General features: G+C 37.3%; 2 protein-coding genes across 4 annotated transcripts; both read right to left on the minus strand.

Moving 5' to 3' along the window:
- Positions 1-1174: 1174 nt before the first annotated feature.
- Positions 1175-2378, minus strand: LOC117621605. The gene has a single exon (XM_034352175.1). It carries the CDS (start codon positions 2286-2288, stop codon positions 1416-1418), a length of 873 nt encoding a protein of 290 aa, XP_034208066.1. The 5' UTR covers positions 2289-2378; the 3' UTR covers positions 1175-1415.
- Positions 2379-5637: 3259 nt separating this feature from the next.
- LOC117621274 (probable phospholipid-transporting ATPase 8) lies at positions 5638-12722 on the minus strand. 3 transcript variants are annotated; one of them, XM_034351651.1, is made up of 12 exons: positions 12416-12650; positions 11480-12266; positions 9658-11015; positions 9319-9429; positions 8946-9222; positions 8624-8712; positions 8415-8523; positions 8102-8320; positions 7872-7997; positions 7278-7376; positions 6790-6981; positions 5638-6483 (listed from the first exon to the last, which is right to left on the minus strand). In XM_034351651.1, exons 2-12 carry the CDS (start codon positions 11876-11878, stop codon positions 5887-5889), a joined length of 3576 nt encoding a protein of 1191 aa, XP_034207542.1. In that variant the 5' UTR covers positions 11879-12266; positions 12416-12650; the 3' UTR covers positions 5638-5886. The 3 variants fall into 3 exon arrangements, with proteins under 3 accessions (XP_034207542.1, XP_034207543.1, XP_034207541.1); XM_034351652.1 differs by having other exon boundaries at positions 11480-11538; positions 12416-12649; XM_034351650.1 differs by having other exon boundaries at positions 11480-12722.
- Positions 12723-14530: the final 1808 nt, after the last annotated feature.

Below are 14530 nucleotides of genomic sequence, written 5' to 3' on the forward strand. Positions count from 1 at the left end.
ACCCTAATAGTAATATAATTTATTATTCGTTAGTGCTGGTGTGGATGTCAACACAAACACGTAATTACGCGCAAATACCTCTCTGCTTTTTCTTATTTACTTTGGCTTTTGTAATTTTCAACACAAACGACTTCTTTCGTGGCTCCACTCCATATGTCGTTTTTTTTAACACTCTGCGCATTTGCGTCACAATCGAGCCATAATTTCTTACGCAACCAAAAGCTACCATCCAAATTTGCGGCAATTCATTAAACATTGAAAATCAAGCCTTTTATATGAGACAACATATATATTGAGTGGTTACCGACTCTGTGAGGCATTTCGTAAGATTTTTGTTCACTTTTTCTCGTTGACTTTTTACAAATATATCAACTTTTAACTGTTTACATTTACACCCAAATATGTACTTCAGAAGCCAATTTCACCATACGACGGATTTCTTTTCACTTTTTTATTTTTTTATTTTTAAAGCAATCTTAATGTTAAATTTTAAAGAGACGGGTCAACAGTCCACTACTAGTAATACCGATATTCTCTATAATTTAATAATCTACAAAGCCTAATAAATGTGAAGTTTTATCTCAAAAGATCTCAGTATTATTAAGAGGAGAATTACTTATTATAAGTTGTAGTTTCTTTAATCAAATTTCCTATGTGAAATTTTATATTCTTTAATACGTCCCCTCACGTGGAACTACTATTTAGGGGATCACACGTAGAACTAAGTCCATATTGAATTTAATCATCTGGGTTTGTGTGCAGCGAAGGATTCATAGTTTATAGTCGGAGTTTGTCAGGTCGATAGCAACACCCAATCAAAATGTGGCTTGTCAGTCGTGTCGATGATTACACCTAATCAAGGTGTGGCTAGTCTGAGTCGAAAATTGGGTTTGGATCGGAACTTGAAAAGTTACATGCACAAATAATTACCAACCATTGATGTGCCCAAATCTTATACATGAATGGCTATATTTAGGGTTTGGGGTTGATAATTCTACCAACATCATAACTCAAGTATCATATATGTGAACAGTATCATACATGAGCTTTGAGAAGAAGAGAAGATTTGCTAACAAATTTACAATAACCTTAATGCAAATCGGTCTTTGCATTCAAGTTTGATTCTCATTCTGTCTATTATAGTTAAAATATCACCTGTCAAACAAAAAGAATAGCAAGCCAAAAAGACTAAATTCATGCCAAAATAAAATACAACCCATAATTGATCTGAACAAACAATTAACTTACTCAAACTTTTCAATACACTAACCTGTACATGTACGGGAAGTAAATTAGGTCCAAAATAAGCATAAGCCGTCTAAATCTATAACTTAGATATGCTTGAAGAAAAAAACAAAACTATAATTAAGCTTATAGTGAGGACAAAACTATGATTAGGAACCTGCACCTGCTAATCAGAGAGCAGGGAAGGTCCTACTCATGGCGTTGACGCTAGCAAAGAACCCAACGAGGTCTTGCCTGTACGGAAGATAAGACCGTCTCTTGTTATACCCGTCCTTGGCCACCGTCTTGTTCCTCACGTAGAACGCCTCGTGCGCCATCGACACAGCCTTCGACCCTTTGGGCTTGTTCGGCCCGCCTCCCGATCCAGGCCCGGACCCGGACCCGGAGCTCTTCTTAATTTCCTTGGGTTCTTCTTCTGCTGCCTTTTTGGAGCTCGATGACAAAGGGGTCAAGAACACAAACGAGTCCTTGCTACCGCTTTCGCTGTTGCTCCGCCGCAGCAAATCCTTTATGCTCCACCGCCTGGACGACGACGTTCCGGTCGACTTGCTCTTAATCTTGCACTTCCCGCGAGCGTCTTGTGCCACCACTGATTTCGGCATCCAAACGCAGTACGTCCCCTGTGGGACCGAGTCCAGTTCGTCCACGTCGGAGGACGACGATGACGGCAGAGCAGCAGCATCGTCTTCATCCTCCTCCTCCTCGACAACCTCCTTATTATTAGGGGCGGCCGCGAGATCTCGTTGACTTCTGTCAAGCAGAAGGTCGCGGTTGAATACGGGGAAAACGGGACCGATCTGGTTGTCGTCAAAGAATACCTGGCTTCCGGAACTTTGAAACGAGACGAACTCGAAGTCGTCGTCGACGTCGTCGTTTCTATGATCATCGTGTTCTTTCTGTTCAGCGGAGTAATTGGATTTGTCGAGCAAATTGAGGTTGTCGAACTCTTGGCAGACTTTGGCTGCGACGTCTGCAAGTTTGTCGGAGGAGTAGCTGTTGAAGCTGGGACAGACCAGTCCCTGTTCGAAATCGTAGTCTTGCATTTTTTTGTTTTTTTTTGTTTTTGTTTTTGTTGTGGGGGAGAAATAGAAGGGTTGTGAGTAAGTTGGTTTTCCCTCTATGTTTATATATAGAGAGAGATATATATATTTTAGATATATAACGTGGGGCAGGAGCAGAGGAAGGTGGTAATTAAATCAATAAGTAATTAGGGATTAAATAAAGTTGTGATATTATTAACGGTGGAGTCTTTGGGCTTCTCATAATAAGTGTGTTTCTTTCTTGTTTCTAAGGTGTTACGTGTGTGAGCGTGTTGGTAAACTTTCCTTAATTCTTTCTTATCGCTCATTAATTTCACACGTTTGACGTCGTTACCCCGCGAACGTGTCCGCGTGTCTGGATACAAAGGCGAGATGCACCAAAAAGGGCAATATCTTGCCACACAAAAAGACAAAGGGAAATAAATCAACAATTCCTTGTTAGAGTTGGATGCTTATTTGGATTGGGAAAACAAACAAAGCAAAATAGGCAAGTTAATATAAGGAATCTGATTTTTTGTCTCAATTTTAGAAAAGTTGTTTTTTTTGGGAGTGATTCTTTTCAGATCATTTTAGGTTTTAGTTGGCTTAGATCATTTGGGAAAGTTTTGCCTATCTCCTATATTGCTATTGGGATGACCGTTCGATGATCTAATAAACTTCTATCACTATTTATCAACAACAAAAAAAAGATGTTATTAGGTTGTTAACATTGTAAAATGGTCACTAAAAGTGCCTTTCTCTATTTTCTTTAATTTTGAAATGGCTATTTATGTTAAAACTTACACTCTTATCTTGTCTTTGTCCCAATATAATTTTCTATTTTGTTTTTCAACTTGTCTAATTATGATATTATATATTGTGCGAGTTATAAATATAATTTTTTACTAGCATGTGTGACGGAGGATTCGAACTTAAAATCCTTTTAATATTGAGAAGATAAGTACTAATACATTAGTAACAATTAAGTGGTAACAAATTACAAAGACTTGACAGGTTCTGTATTAATTAGGAATTAGTAAATATGTCATTACTGGAGTAGAATGGATAAGATAAATTTGCCCTAGTTTCTTTGGTTTGATAGACAATAAGAATGAAACAAGGCAGTATTCAAACAGATCACTGAAATGTGGTGGTTCTAGAACTAACCCCATGCCAAACCCGTGGGGCCGTAGACTTCTAGAAGGAAAATCGTGCACCAGAAAACCAGCAGAGCCGTTGATAAAAGTGACATGGAAATTAATAATGGGGATAGGAACAGCATAGGATAGCTAGATAACCTTGTTTTGGAAGCAATATCAATATCAATTTCAATATGCAATTATTATTATTATTATTATTATATATGCAATTTGGCCTAAATTGAGGGGGGGAAAATCCTCTTTGAAACACAAGAAGCCACGTGAAGCCATGCCAAAGTTACGTTTATATGAATAAAAAGCCGACTACTAGTGTGGACTTTTGAGGTTATGTTGCTATCAATTTCAATTCAATGTGTCGCCTAATTGCTGACCTTATGCGTATAGATAGAGTTTAGAGATATTTAGTGATAGACCCATTCTTAGCACTAATATTATAAATAAATCATACACAATTGAATTTCTATAAACAAATTCAAAAAATGACAGCTGATTTTATTGAATTTAATATTGATTATTAAATTACTTTGATACTCTATTGAGTGTTTTGGTTATTTTTATGAGATTTTAGGGCTGAGCTTGTTTTAAGAAATAGATGGCAGTTTTATAATTTATAAGAAGTTAAAAGCTTTTTTGTTATGTTGTAAATGAATTTTGGGTGTGTTTCTAAAGTCCATTTTATATAGGGTATTTTTATAATTTAGGCCCCTATATTGGGTATAATAGTGAATCTCTCTAGAGTTTATTGATTCTCATGTCTAAGCATACATTATACATACGTATGCACATACTTCATATCATCACATGCTCTTTGTGGTGTAGGAGCGGTTGATACACAAATATATTTCAATAATAATTAGACTTTGCCATTGTTAGTAGAAAAGGCACGTGGCCAGATATAACCCACATTATTAATTTGCAAGTCATGTTTAATTACTGTTTAAATGCCGGAACATGTATTTTATAAACGAGAGATATGATTAGCAAATACGATATATGTAATAGTATTACTCAATTTCTCGTTTCATTAGTAATTTCAAAGGTGACAATATACCTAAACCCTAAATAAGAAGAACGAAAGTTCCAAAGTCCAACTTAATTATATTCCAAGGACTGCTTAATCAAACATTAAAAAACTCTTGAACTCAGGCAGAAGCCATCCACTGGTCTTGAATGTCAAGGTCTCCTCAGTCTTTTTAATTAAGGAAAATGAAGCACTCTATAGATTAATAGATTATTATGAAATCCGTTAAATAACGTGAAAAACACAAAAGGGAATGTATCTCCGGCTACAAGCACAACAAACCATTTGCCAAAAGTATCTTGGAAAAAAGATTGTGCTGAAGAAAGTGCTTACTTGAAAAGCGGAAGCAGTGGCAGCAAAGCCAGACTAGCAATTTGTGTTTCACACAATAAACAATGGAAGCCAGGCCACTGGCCAGCCTTGAGCCTTTCAAATAAAACGCATCCGTACTGCACGCTAATGCATGCTAAACGTCTCTTAATGGCTTTTGCTTTGTGGAGGTATTAGTGTTAATTATAAGGGCTCTTTAGTTTTAACCCATAAAAAACTTAATTAATTTGGAAGAAAGATAATTAATTTTGCTTAATTAATATAAAACCAAAGCCACCTAATTTTACCAAAAGGACATCCAACAACCCTAAAATTACTACATGTGCCATTGTAGAATTATACCAGAAGGGTAGAATTGTCTTATCAGAAGGATAGAATTGTCTTATCAGTTGTTATTTTTTACTGGCCCAACGAATCTGGGCCTCTCTTTGGGCTAATCCAAAATAGTAGTTTTTTCCTAGGTATTAAAACTAAAACCAAAATATCCAATATCTTACAAACTAATTAATAAAGTTAATTATGTCTAAAACCTAATTTTTCTTAATTATAAACTAATAATCCACCACGTGGGTTAACTTTCCTCTGGTTAATGCAATTAGTTATATGTTCTTGGTGGACCTTCCAGCTCCATTTGATATCTTACATCTTGACTGTAATGTTGATATGCAAAATTAGTGGGATTAGATTTGCAGTAATCACCCTCTATCAATCTTTTTAATTTTTAATCTCTGCATCATTTTAATCATGGTTTAATTGTTACTTTAGTGTGCAAAAACCATAGGCTGCAGCAAGCAATTGCTGGTTTAACTTCACTTTAATGGGTGCAACTTGCAAGATTAAAAATTGGGAAATGGCAACGGGATATCAAACTGGATCTTCTTTTTGTTTTCTTATAATTTGATATATCATCAGCTTTACATGGCTAAACCTACAAGGGGGGTGAGTGGTATACAAATACATGTCCTGTCCACTACAATACTCATTTGGCCATTGCCCCAACTTACACTTCAAATGCCTCTCCCAAACTGTCAAACATATACACAAACAAACCACCAACTATCCCCTCATCTGATCACATAAATTCATTACCCCACTACTACGGTTCGGCCGTTCACAATTCTCTAGCCCTCAATCTCCGCTTCAGGCGCTCTAGTTTGCTACTCAGTCTCATAGGCAACTCGCCAGAAGTCTCATCATGGTTTGAACCTTCCAATCGTTTCTGTTGTATTACATCATGACGCATTGGTTTAAACCGTGTCTGGAAAGCCCGGTATGAGAAATATGGTAGCAAAGTGCAAATGACGACGAGGAGGGTCACCAGCCAATACAGAGGACTGGGAGCACAGGCTTCCACAAGAACTTTGTGCGCTGTTGTGGAAACATTCGGTGAGACGGAACCGTATATCACCAAGAAAATATACCAGAAGGCGATACTTCCCCAGATGAAGAAGTGCTGGATCCAAGTGAAGTAATTGATGGAGAGTGCCATTTGGCAGTTTACAACCCACACTACGCAAGTGTACATTGTGACCCCTAGGACTTCATAGTCAACTACTTTACCATCTCTACGGAGAGCCTGGCCAACCATGGAATTGGTGGTGAAGAAGAATATAATTATGGAGCTCAAAACGCCATTAACCATCCAACCCAGTATGCGGGTCCAGCTGAAGAGGAGGTTCTCCACTCCCTCCAGATACAAGGAGGGATACTGTCAGCAGAACAAGAATGAACAATAAATAACTCTCGTAGCTCCAGAAAGCTTCAAAGACTATAATTGCTAACATATATGAAGCACATGCTACTAGAGCTGATAATTGCTAACAGAACTCTTAAAATGGAATACCCTAATTACCAAACGCCAAGCTATATAGCAGTAACATGGAGAATATATCATGATTTTGCAGTCAACTGTCACCTTAGAGCTATAGCTTGTTCAGTATCCTTTACCCCCTGAATACCCATTCATTTTTCCTTATTAGTATATTAAGCTCTTCAAAAGAGAAAAATTGTATACCTTGAGGCATAGTCGTGCAGAAACATCCTGATCAAAAACACCCAGAGCAATCACAGGAAGTGATGTGAAGAAGACATTGTAGAATGACATGTACCAATCATTGTAAGCAGGTTGACCAGAGAAAGAAGCATGGGCCTCAAACCAAAACAGAGTAAACCCAAATGTAATGTTCTTGTAGAAGAAGTAGCATATCTGCATTAACCAAAAAGAATAGAATGGCACCTATCAACGGGGCATGCATAAATTCGTTGATTCTTTATTGCCTAAGCCTCCAGACTATGCCAAACATATTACAAATTACAACGCAATTATATTGGCAATAATCCTGCTAATAAGAAGGAAACTGAAAGCCAGAAGATTAAAAAGAAACAATGATTGTCTACTTTGAAGGGGTGGCTTTGGTTCCTCAACTTATTGAGGGAAGAGCATTTTTATTTATTTCTTTTTAATTTTGCTTTTTGGTGACAACTATAAGAAACATGTTTTACCATCATTGATATGCGCCTGTAGCACCAATGCCCATGTACAAGCAAGAGCCGCTCCAAAAAACGGAATTGAGCTATGGAAAAATCACTGGCCATTACCGCCTGTGTTTAGGAATCAAAGGGAATCAGATTCAGAAGCTGGGTTTAAAATATAAATTTTTTAATTTACATGTCTGAGAGCTGTCAGACCAAAAATCACAATAAACAACTATTGGTAAATAGTTTGATAGATAAATATATTCTCTATTCTCACGGCTTTCATAAGATGCCGAAAAATTAATTTCTCCACCAGCAGCAGATCAAATATATATTACTAACCACTGGGAAACAGACATACAACATGGAGACTAGCTTTAACTACTTTGACAGAAGTCTGGGCATATAAATCTTTTACAAGCAATATAAACATGTGAATATATTAAAAGAAAATAGAATACTAGAACTTGGATGCACTGAAGATGTTGAAGAATAGAAAAAATATGTATGTGAAATGCCACATTTGTGCAGCCCCAGAGGAGTTCGGAATGAAGGCATGCTATGTTGATTATTATTGGAAATCATGCAAAGGTGTACAAATCAGATTAAAAATACAGTCACCTGCATCCCTTCAACACCACTAATGCCCACTCCAATATCAGCTTCTTGAAGCATGCCAACGTCATTCGCACCATCACCAACAGAAAGTGTTATTTTACCTGTTCCAAGTTTTACCAATCTCGTAACCTGCACATATTTAATAGTTCTATCAGTTTATTTGATGCCAGCAGATGGCCATATGAAAAAACTTGGATAATTTGGATTGACATGCTCATGAGCGAGATACTTACAAGAGCTTTCTGTTTGGGTGTAGAACGGCAACATATAACAGAAGCACAATTAATTGCAAGCTCAAAAAACGATTTTTCCACATCCTTCTTGAGTGAAAATTCCAAGGACTTTCCATCAATTATCAAGCCAAATGACTTAGCTGGGCTAGAACTTTCTTTAGCTTGATTAATTTGCAAAACACCTTCTCCAATTTGCTTCCTTATGCTTTCAAGAGAAACCTTATAACAATCAAGGTTTCAGAAATTACCTGAGGGAAAAAGAAAAATAACGGAAAAAGAGAATGTCATGGTTTTTTGCTTTAGGATTCTCTACCTTTCCAACTGCCTCTTTATCCCCTTGTTTCGACAAGGCATTTATATCTGGCAAATCAAGACTGATGACAATCTGTTTCATATCTTGTCTAAGTAAACTGCAAGCATACCTGTAAAATTTACAAAAACTATTAGTAACAACAAATTTAAAATAACTACAATATGTAATTTGCAGAAAAACATAATCTATCATTAAAACTGCTGACATACCCTATGTTAACTGCAGTTTCCATCTTATCCCCAGTCAATACCCATATCTTTATCCCAGCCTGGGCAAGCTTGTTGATACATTCAGGAACCTGCGTCCCAGAGAACAGTATCAGTATGGAATTATTAATCTAGGAACGCAAACAATCCTTTATGAATATAAAAGTATGCTAAAGTTTTGTTATTCTGATATGAACTTCCAATTCACATCAGTATTGAATTGTACAGGGCTCTAAATTCAGGGAGGACAGAATAACAATTATTGGGAATAAACTAATCCCGGTGAAAAGACTTATCACAAATGCTATCAAAATTTAATATTCACCCCCTTTTGCAGTTTGTCTTCAACAGCTGTAACACCAAGTAGAATTAAATCCGTTTCAATGTTATCAGCAACCCCATCCACCAATAAATCTCGACCTTCGGTGACAGAAGATTTGGCCATCAGAAACTCCTTTTCCCATATTTTCAATTCTTCTTCACCGAGCTCGCGGTATGCAATCACCAATGTTCGTAAACCTGCTTCAGCATATTTATGAATGTGCTCCTTGGTCTGATCCTCAAACTGCCGCCCAGCCTTTGCAAGCCTTTCAAAAATTACACTGGACATATGCAGATAAATGAAAATCATGGATTCAACAGACCCTACTGGCAACTTCAAACGGTGAACTGTAAGCATGAGAATTCAAGAGTCTAACCTGTCTGCACCCTTGCAAAGGAGCAAATATTTATTTTCTGGACTCCTTACAATTACTGACATTCTTTTCCGCGAACTACTGAACTCTAAGACATGAAGAAGCTCGTATTCCCTGGGATATAGAAACTTAGTCACATTATGTATGTATGTATGAGCTCACACATATATATTGTACAAAGCATAGGTTGTAGTAAGTAACTAAAATAAGTAATTAGTAACATGTATGTATGAGCTGGCACATATATACGCATGCTGTAATTGTTATGGCCTTCCAGCCGCTTAAAGACTACAAGGAGCCTGAATGTAAAAATAAACAGGTCACAGTACAGATGGAGCTAACCTGTCAACCTTTTTCCCAGTTTCAAAATCCAACTCATGCAATGATATGCTTGCTTGTGTCCTTTCGAAAAACTCAAAGCCAAGCTCTCTGGCAGCTATGACAAAAGCTGCTTCATCTGGCGATTCAGCTTCATAGGTTATTTCTCCTGATTTTTTATCGACGACTGGAATGGCTGTATGACACATCGCTAAAACCCGAAGGAATTTCTGTATTGTGTCTGAATGAGGTTCATTGACCCACTGGCCATTCATGATTCGTTCGTCTCTAAAGTTAAAACCCTTAACTGACTTTCCAGAGGCAACAACATCACTAGTATCCCCGAGTACATCAGATGATATGTCACCAGTTTTAGGCTGTCCATCCCTTCTCTTTGCCAGTGCCCTCTCCACTTCTGTCATACCATGGCCATAAGCAGTGCCTGCAATCGAGCATTTAATAAACTCCATGGAGTTACATGTCAATGTACCTGTTTTGTCAGAAAGTATCATATCAACCTGGCCAAGTTCCTCATTCAGATTAGACGTGCGTGCATGAGCTGGCCTATCTGTTTCCTCATAATACATATCCTGATCTTGGTTAATGAAAACACTCTGTAGTACCTTCACGATCTCTATTGATACATACAGAGATATTGGTATCAGATATCCATACAACATAAGGGCAGTCAAGAAATGGAAAAAAGCAGCAAGTGCTGGTCTTTTGGGGTCATAAAACACAGTGGTATGATCTGGACGAAGATACCACCTTCTATACTTTCCACCACTGATATCTCGTTTAGTGTCAATTCCGAAAAAGACAGATCCGACAAAGGCTATCACAACCAGAGTACTGAAAAGAATGTAGATTATCTTATCCATTTTCCTCTCAATTTTACTTCTCTTTGAAGGAGGATCTGTAGCATTCTGCATCACTTTCGTGTCGTGACCAGTAAACACAACAACACCATAGACATATTCAGTGTTTTTCAGCTTAGAGTCTCTTAAGAGCATCTGTTGTAAGGAAAGTGGGTAAGGTTTGCCATCATAGTACAAAGTCCCAACAAATGAATACAGATTTTCATTCGGGTCCTCACACTTGATCACTGCTTTAAATTTTTCCAAGGAATTTTCATCCTGAAGATGGGATGTCACCTCCAATGCATGCTTCAATTTTAAATTAGTTTCTCCATCAAGGTTCATAGTTTCAACATAGCAAATCCCATCCTCATAGCTCGATGAAAGCAAAAGCAGATCAGCAGGAAAGTACTCATCCTTGTGCACCTTCACAAGATCACCAACTCGGAGTTTCTTCCATCTGGTCTCGTAAAAAGTATAATTCCTACCATAAACTCTAACCTTTCGATTGTTTGCCTCAATATCCTGAAACCATTTCAAGATATAGCCAACTTAATTAGGACAAACAAATAAATAAACATCAAAACATTAATTTGAAGGTATCCTAATAATGTTGCTCTTTCCAATTATGCTGCACCCATTTTGGATATAGACAGTAAGCATCAATACATACTAAAATGATGTACACAATCTCCATCGGTACAAATGCTCAAAAGACCATTTGCAATAAATATGACTACAAAATGTAAGTTGTAACCTTCCCCGCAAAACATTAACAAAAATATACGTTGATTGTCCGATTAACTTTTACTCTTTCAAACTGCTGGCCCCCCTTGCCCACCCCAGCGGGAGAGAGTTACAATTGAGGACCATAATTCTAATGCAATTATACTCCAAATTCTTTACAGAGTTATTCAAAAATGACTAAATAAGCTTAAGCTATCGCTTGTAAAATCAACGGTGCAATGCATTGACACGTAGATAATTACCTGTTTTCTTCGCCTCCAATCTTCAACAGCTTCCTTAGCCATAGTAGCTCCAATCACCACTAACAAGGGTGCCAGAACACTAACAGCTTTAAAAGGCGCCAATGGACTAAATGAAACACAAGCTACAACAAGAAAGTATATATTTGCAACCCTCCTAAACTGCTCAAACAAAGACTTGGGAATAAAATTAGCTGCCGTATACTTGGTAGTCGAAACATAATTTCCCCTGTGTCTCAACTGAAGTGCCTCAGGATTATCAGGGTCATTACAATGCACAACCCTTGAGAACCCTCTTTCCCCAATTTGGGAATGACTATCATGGAAAGGAGATCGAATACATGAAAACGAATAGAGTTTGCTAAAATGTATCCCTCTCCTTGTCTTCCGCCCTTCCGTCATTTTTGCAAGGTTGCACCCTCAAACTCAGTCACTAAATTCTCCCTCACTCAAATTTCCATCCACATTCCCGTTTCACTTTCCGGGAAAATCACCAACCAACCAAACAAGTCACACCTACTTCCCAAAACACAAAATTTCCACCATCCCGTAGTCAATATACCCGGAGTTAAGCAAACACATTGACCAATCAAAACAAAATTCTCTACCAGTCTAGGCCAATGGAGTAGCAGATCATTAACACAATCTACCCAAATTTGACAAAACCATTGGAGGAGCTAAAAGAACATAACTTGAGCGACACATAAGAGCTTTGAATGCCTTGCGTAGCCAGAGACACAAAGTCGGTGAACAAAGTATATATCTTAAAGCTCCATTTTGATCCCACAGACTAATTATTTAAAAAAAGAAAAAAAGGCAAAAGTAAAGAAAGGCTGATGATTTTAACTTAAAACAAAGATTGCAAGTGCTACAGAGCTAAAACTAGGACGGGAATTTTAGGAAACCCTAGAAGAAGTTGTGTTTCAGAGAATTCCTTACTTCCATTTCCAGGCTGCAGAGATCTCTTTCTTGTGGTTGCTTGTTTGGTTTCAGCTAAAATGTAGAGAGAGTAAAATAAAAAAAGTGAGCTTTGTATGAGTAGTAGTTAGCTTTGCCGCTTTAGTAAGCAAAAGCTGGGGACATGGAGGGGAAAGAGATCTATATATTTTATATATATACATAGGTAAAATAGGAGTCGAAGCAGGTGATCATGGCCGTACACAGAGTGTAATGTAGTGATTGAGTGAGACTCGAGTCTCTCGAGTCTGTAGACGATGAAACATGACGTGAGGCAGATGAAGATCGTTCTCAATCTTTGCCGCACACGTGGCTGATTGAGTCGCTGGGTCCTTCCCCCTTTGACCGCTCCCCTTCCCCTTCCCCTCGCAAAAGCAAACAAAACAATTCCTCATCTCCTTTTGCCTTTTACTCTTTAATTATTTCACTTTGGGAAAGAAAAAAAATATTACAAAAAAAATTGATGCTGACAAACGGACAAAGAAGAAAAAAACGAAAAAGGAAAGGGCGCCTTGGACGACGTCGTTTTCTCTTGAAACAGTTATTTTTAGCACATTTTGTTTTGTTCCATGGTTTTACGGTTTCACCTGCACAACTGCACAAAATTTAAAGCTTGACTTGACACGGTTTTCCTTGTGTCCTTCCTCCATGGTGTTCTCAATCTCAACTTCTGGTCCAAAATTTAAAATTACATAACGGTGAGGGATCTGCCTAGTCATCTATTTGTCTACGAGCTTGCAGCTTAATTATATATGCGTGGAACAACAAAAAGTTATGCTTAAATAATCAATTTTAAGAAATTAAACTTCCCTTATTGTTCAGATGCTCAAGTGGTTAATAATATTCACTTATACATTCGGATTTCATATGTACTAAGTGATTTCAGTAGATGATGAATTGAGCATATGAATTAGTTGAGAATGTGTCAAGCTCTAATATATAATTAGAAGAGTTAATCATTTTATTATTTCATGAACTTAGAAAGAATTTGCATTTAAGTCCCTCAATTTCTAAAATTGTTTTTGTGGTCCTTCAACTTCAATTTCGTTAGGATAAATAGTCCAGCCGTCAATTTTGTTAACTTTTCTGTTAAATAAATAGGCAAAATGGTATTTTTGTATCAAATTGATTAAAATATGAATTAAAAAAACTAAACAATTAAAATTAAACTCTCTCTCTCTCCCTCCCCCCATATCCCGATTACTACTCCCCAAACTTGATTTTTATTTATTTTTGGTTTTCTATCTGACGTTCATTTATTGTTATTTTAAAGATATAATTTATATTCATCTTTTTTGTTTAAATATAAAAATACCATTTTACCAATACATTTAACAGAAAAAGTTAAAAAAATTGATAGCATGACCATTTGTTATAACGAAAGTGAAATTAAAGGCCATAAAAATGATTTTGAAAATTGAAGGACTCAAATTCAAATTAAATCTAAATTTAGAAACTAATAAAACAATTAATCCTAATTAGAAAATAAAAAAGGTTGTTAAGTTTAACTTAAGTCTCAAGTCTTATCGGTTCCCTCTTTAAAGGCTTGAAGCCTTGGGGGCCATGGCCCATGGTGGGAAAATGGAAATCTCACCTTGAGACAGGTGGCTTGAGAGACAGCGGGTAGACCCGAGTAGGTTCTGGTCCGGCCGACAAGACAAGAGAGTGGCATGGTGGGACCCGCAAAGCCTTAGGACGTATAAATTTTAAAGCCGGATTCCAACACTGTGCCACGTGCAATTTGGGCTCCATTTCATGTCATTGTTGCCGTCGGCCCACCATCTCCACCTCCATGCACATGCACCCATCTCATCTGTCTCTCCCCCATACATCCATGCATTGCCGCCACTCTTGTCTTGTGTACAAAGTCATTGGCCCACCTAATTAAAAGGTGCCAATTCAATCCCACGTCCTCAATTATTATACATCTTTAATGATTGTTAAGATACACTCTCATACACGTGTCAAAAATACATGTGTGCTCGTTTTGGGCCGAAATTATTGTTTGCTGCTGAAATACCTTCTCGTGATGTAGCCAAATTCGTTAGATTATTACATGTTACGTCTTGTATTAATAATATCACGTGACGGTGTTTT

Source organism: Prunus dulcis, chromosome 3, assembly GCF_902201215.1.
Source record: "Prunus dulcis chromosome 3, ALMONDv2, whole genome shotgun sequence".
Lineage (NCBI taxonomy): Eukaryota > Viridiplantae > Streptophyta > Magnoliopsida > Rosales > Rosaceae > Prunus > Prunus dulcis.

What these genes read in the sequence shown, in the direction of transcription:
- LOC117621274 (XM_034351650.1), bottom strand. Translation starts at nt 11,878, where the DNA reads ATGACGGAAGGGCGGAAGACAAGGAGAGGGATACATTTTAGCAAACTC. An exon ending in ACTGGGAAAAAGGTTGACAG is followed by an intron (nt 9,430 to 9,657) that starts GTTAGCTCCATC and finishes TCTATATCCCAG; the next exon opens with GGAATACGAGCTTCTTCATG. An exon ending in ATAAAGAGGCAGTTGGAAAG is followed by an intron (nt 8,321 to 8,414) that starts GTAGAGAATCCT and finishes GATTGTTATAAG; the next exon opens with GTTTCTCTTGAAAGCATAAG.
- LOC117621605 (XM_034352175.1), bottom strand. Translation starts at nt 2,288, where the DNA reads ATGCAAGACTACGATTTCGAACAGGGACTGGTCTGTCCCAGCTTCAAC.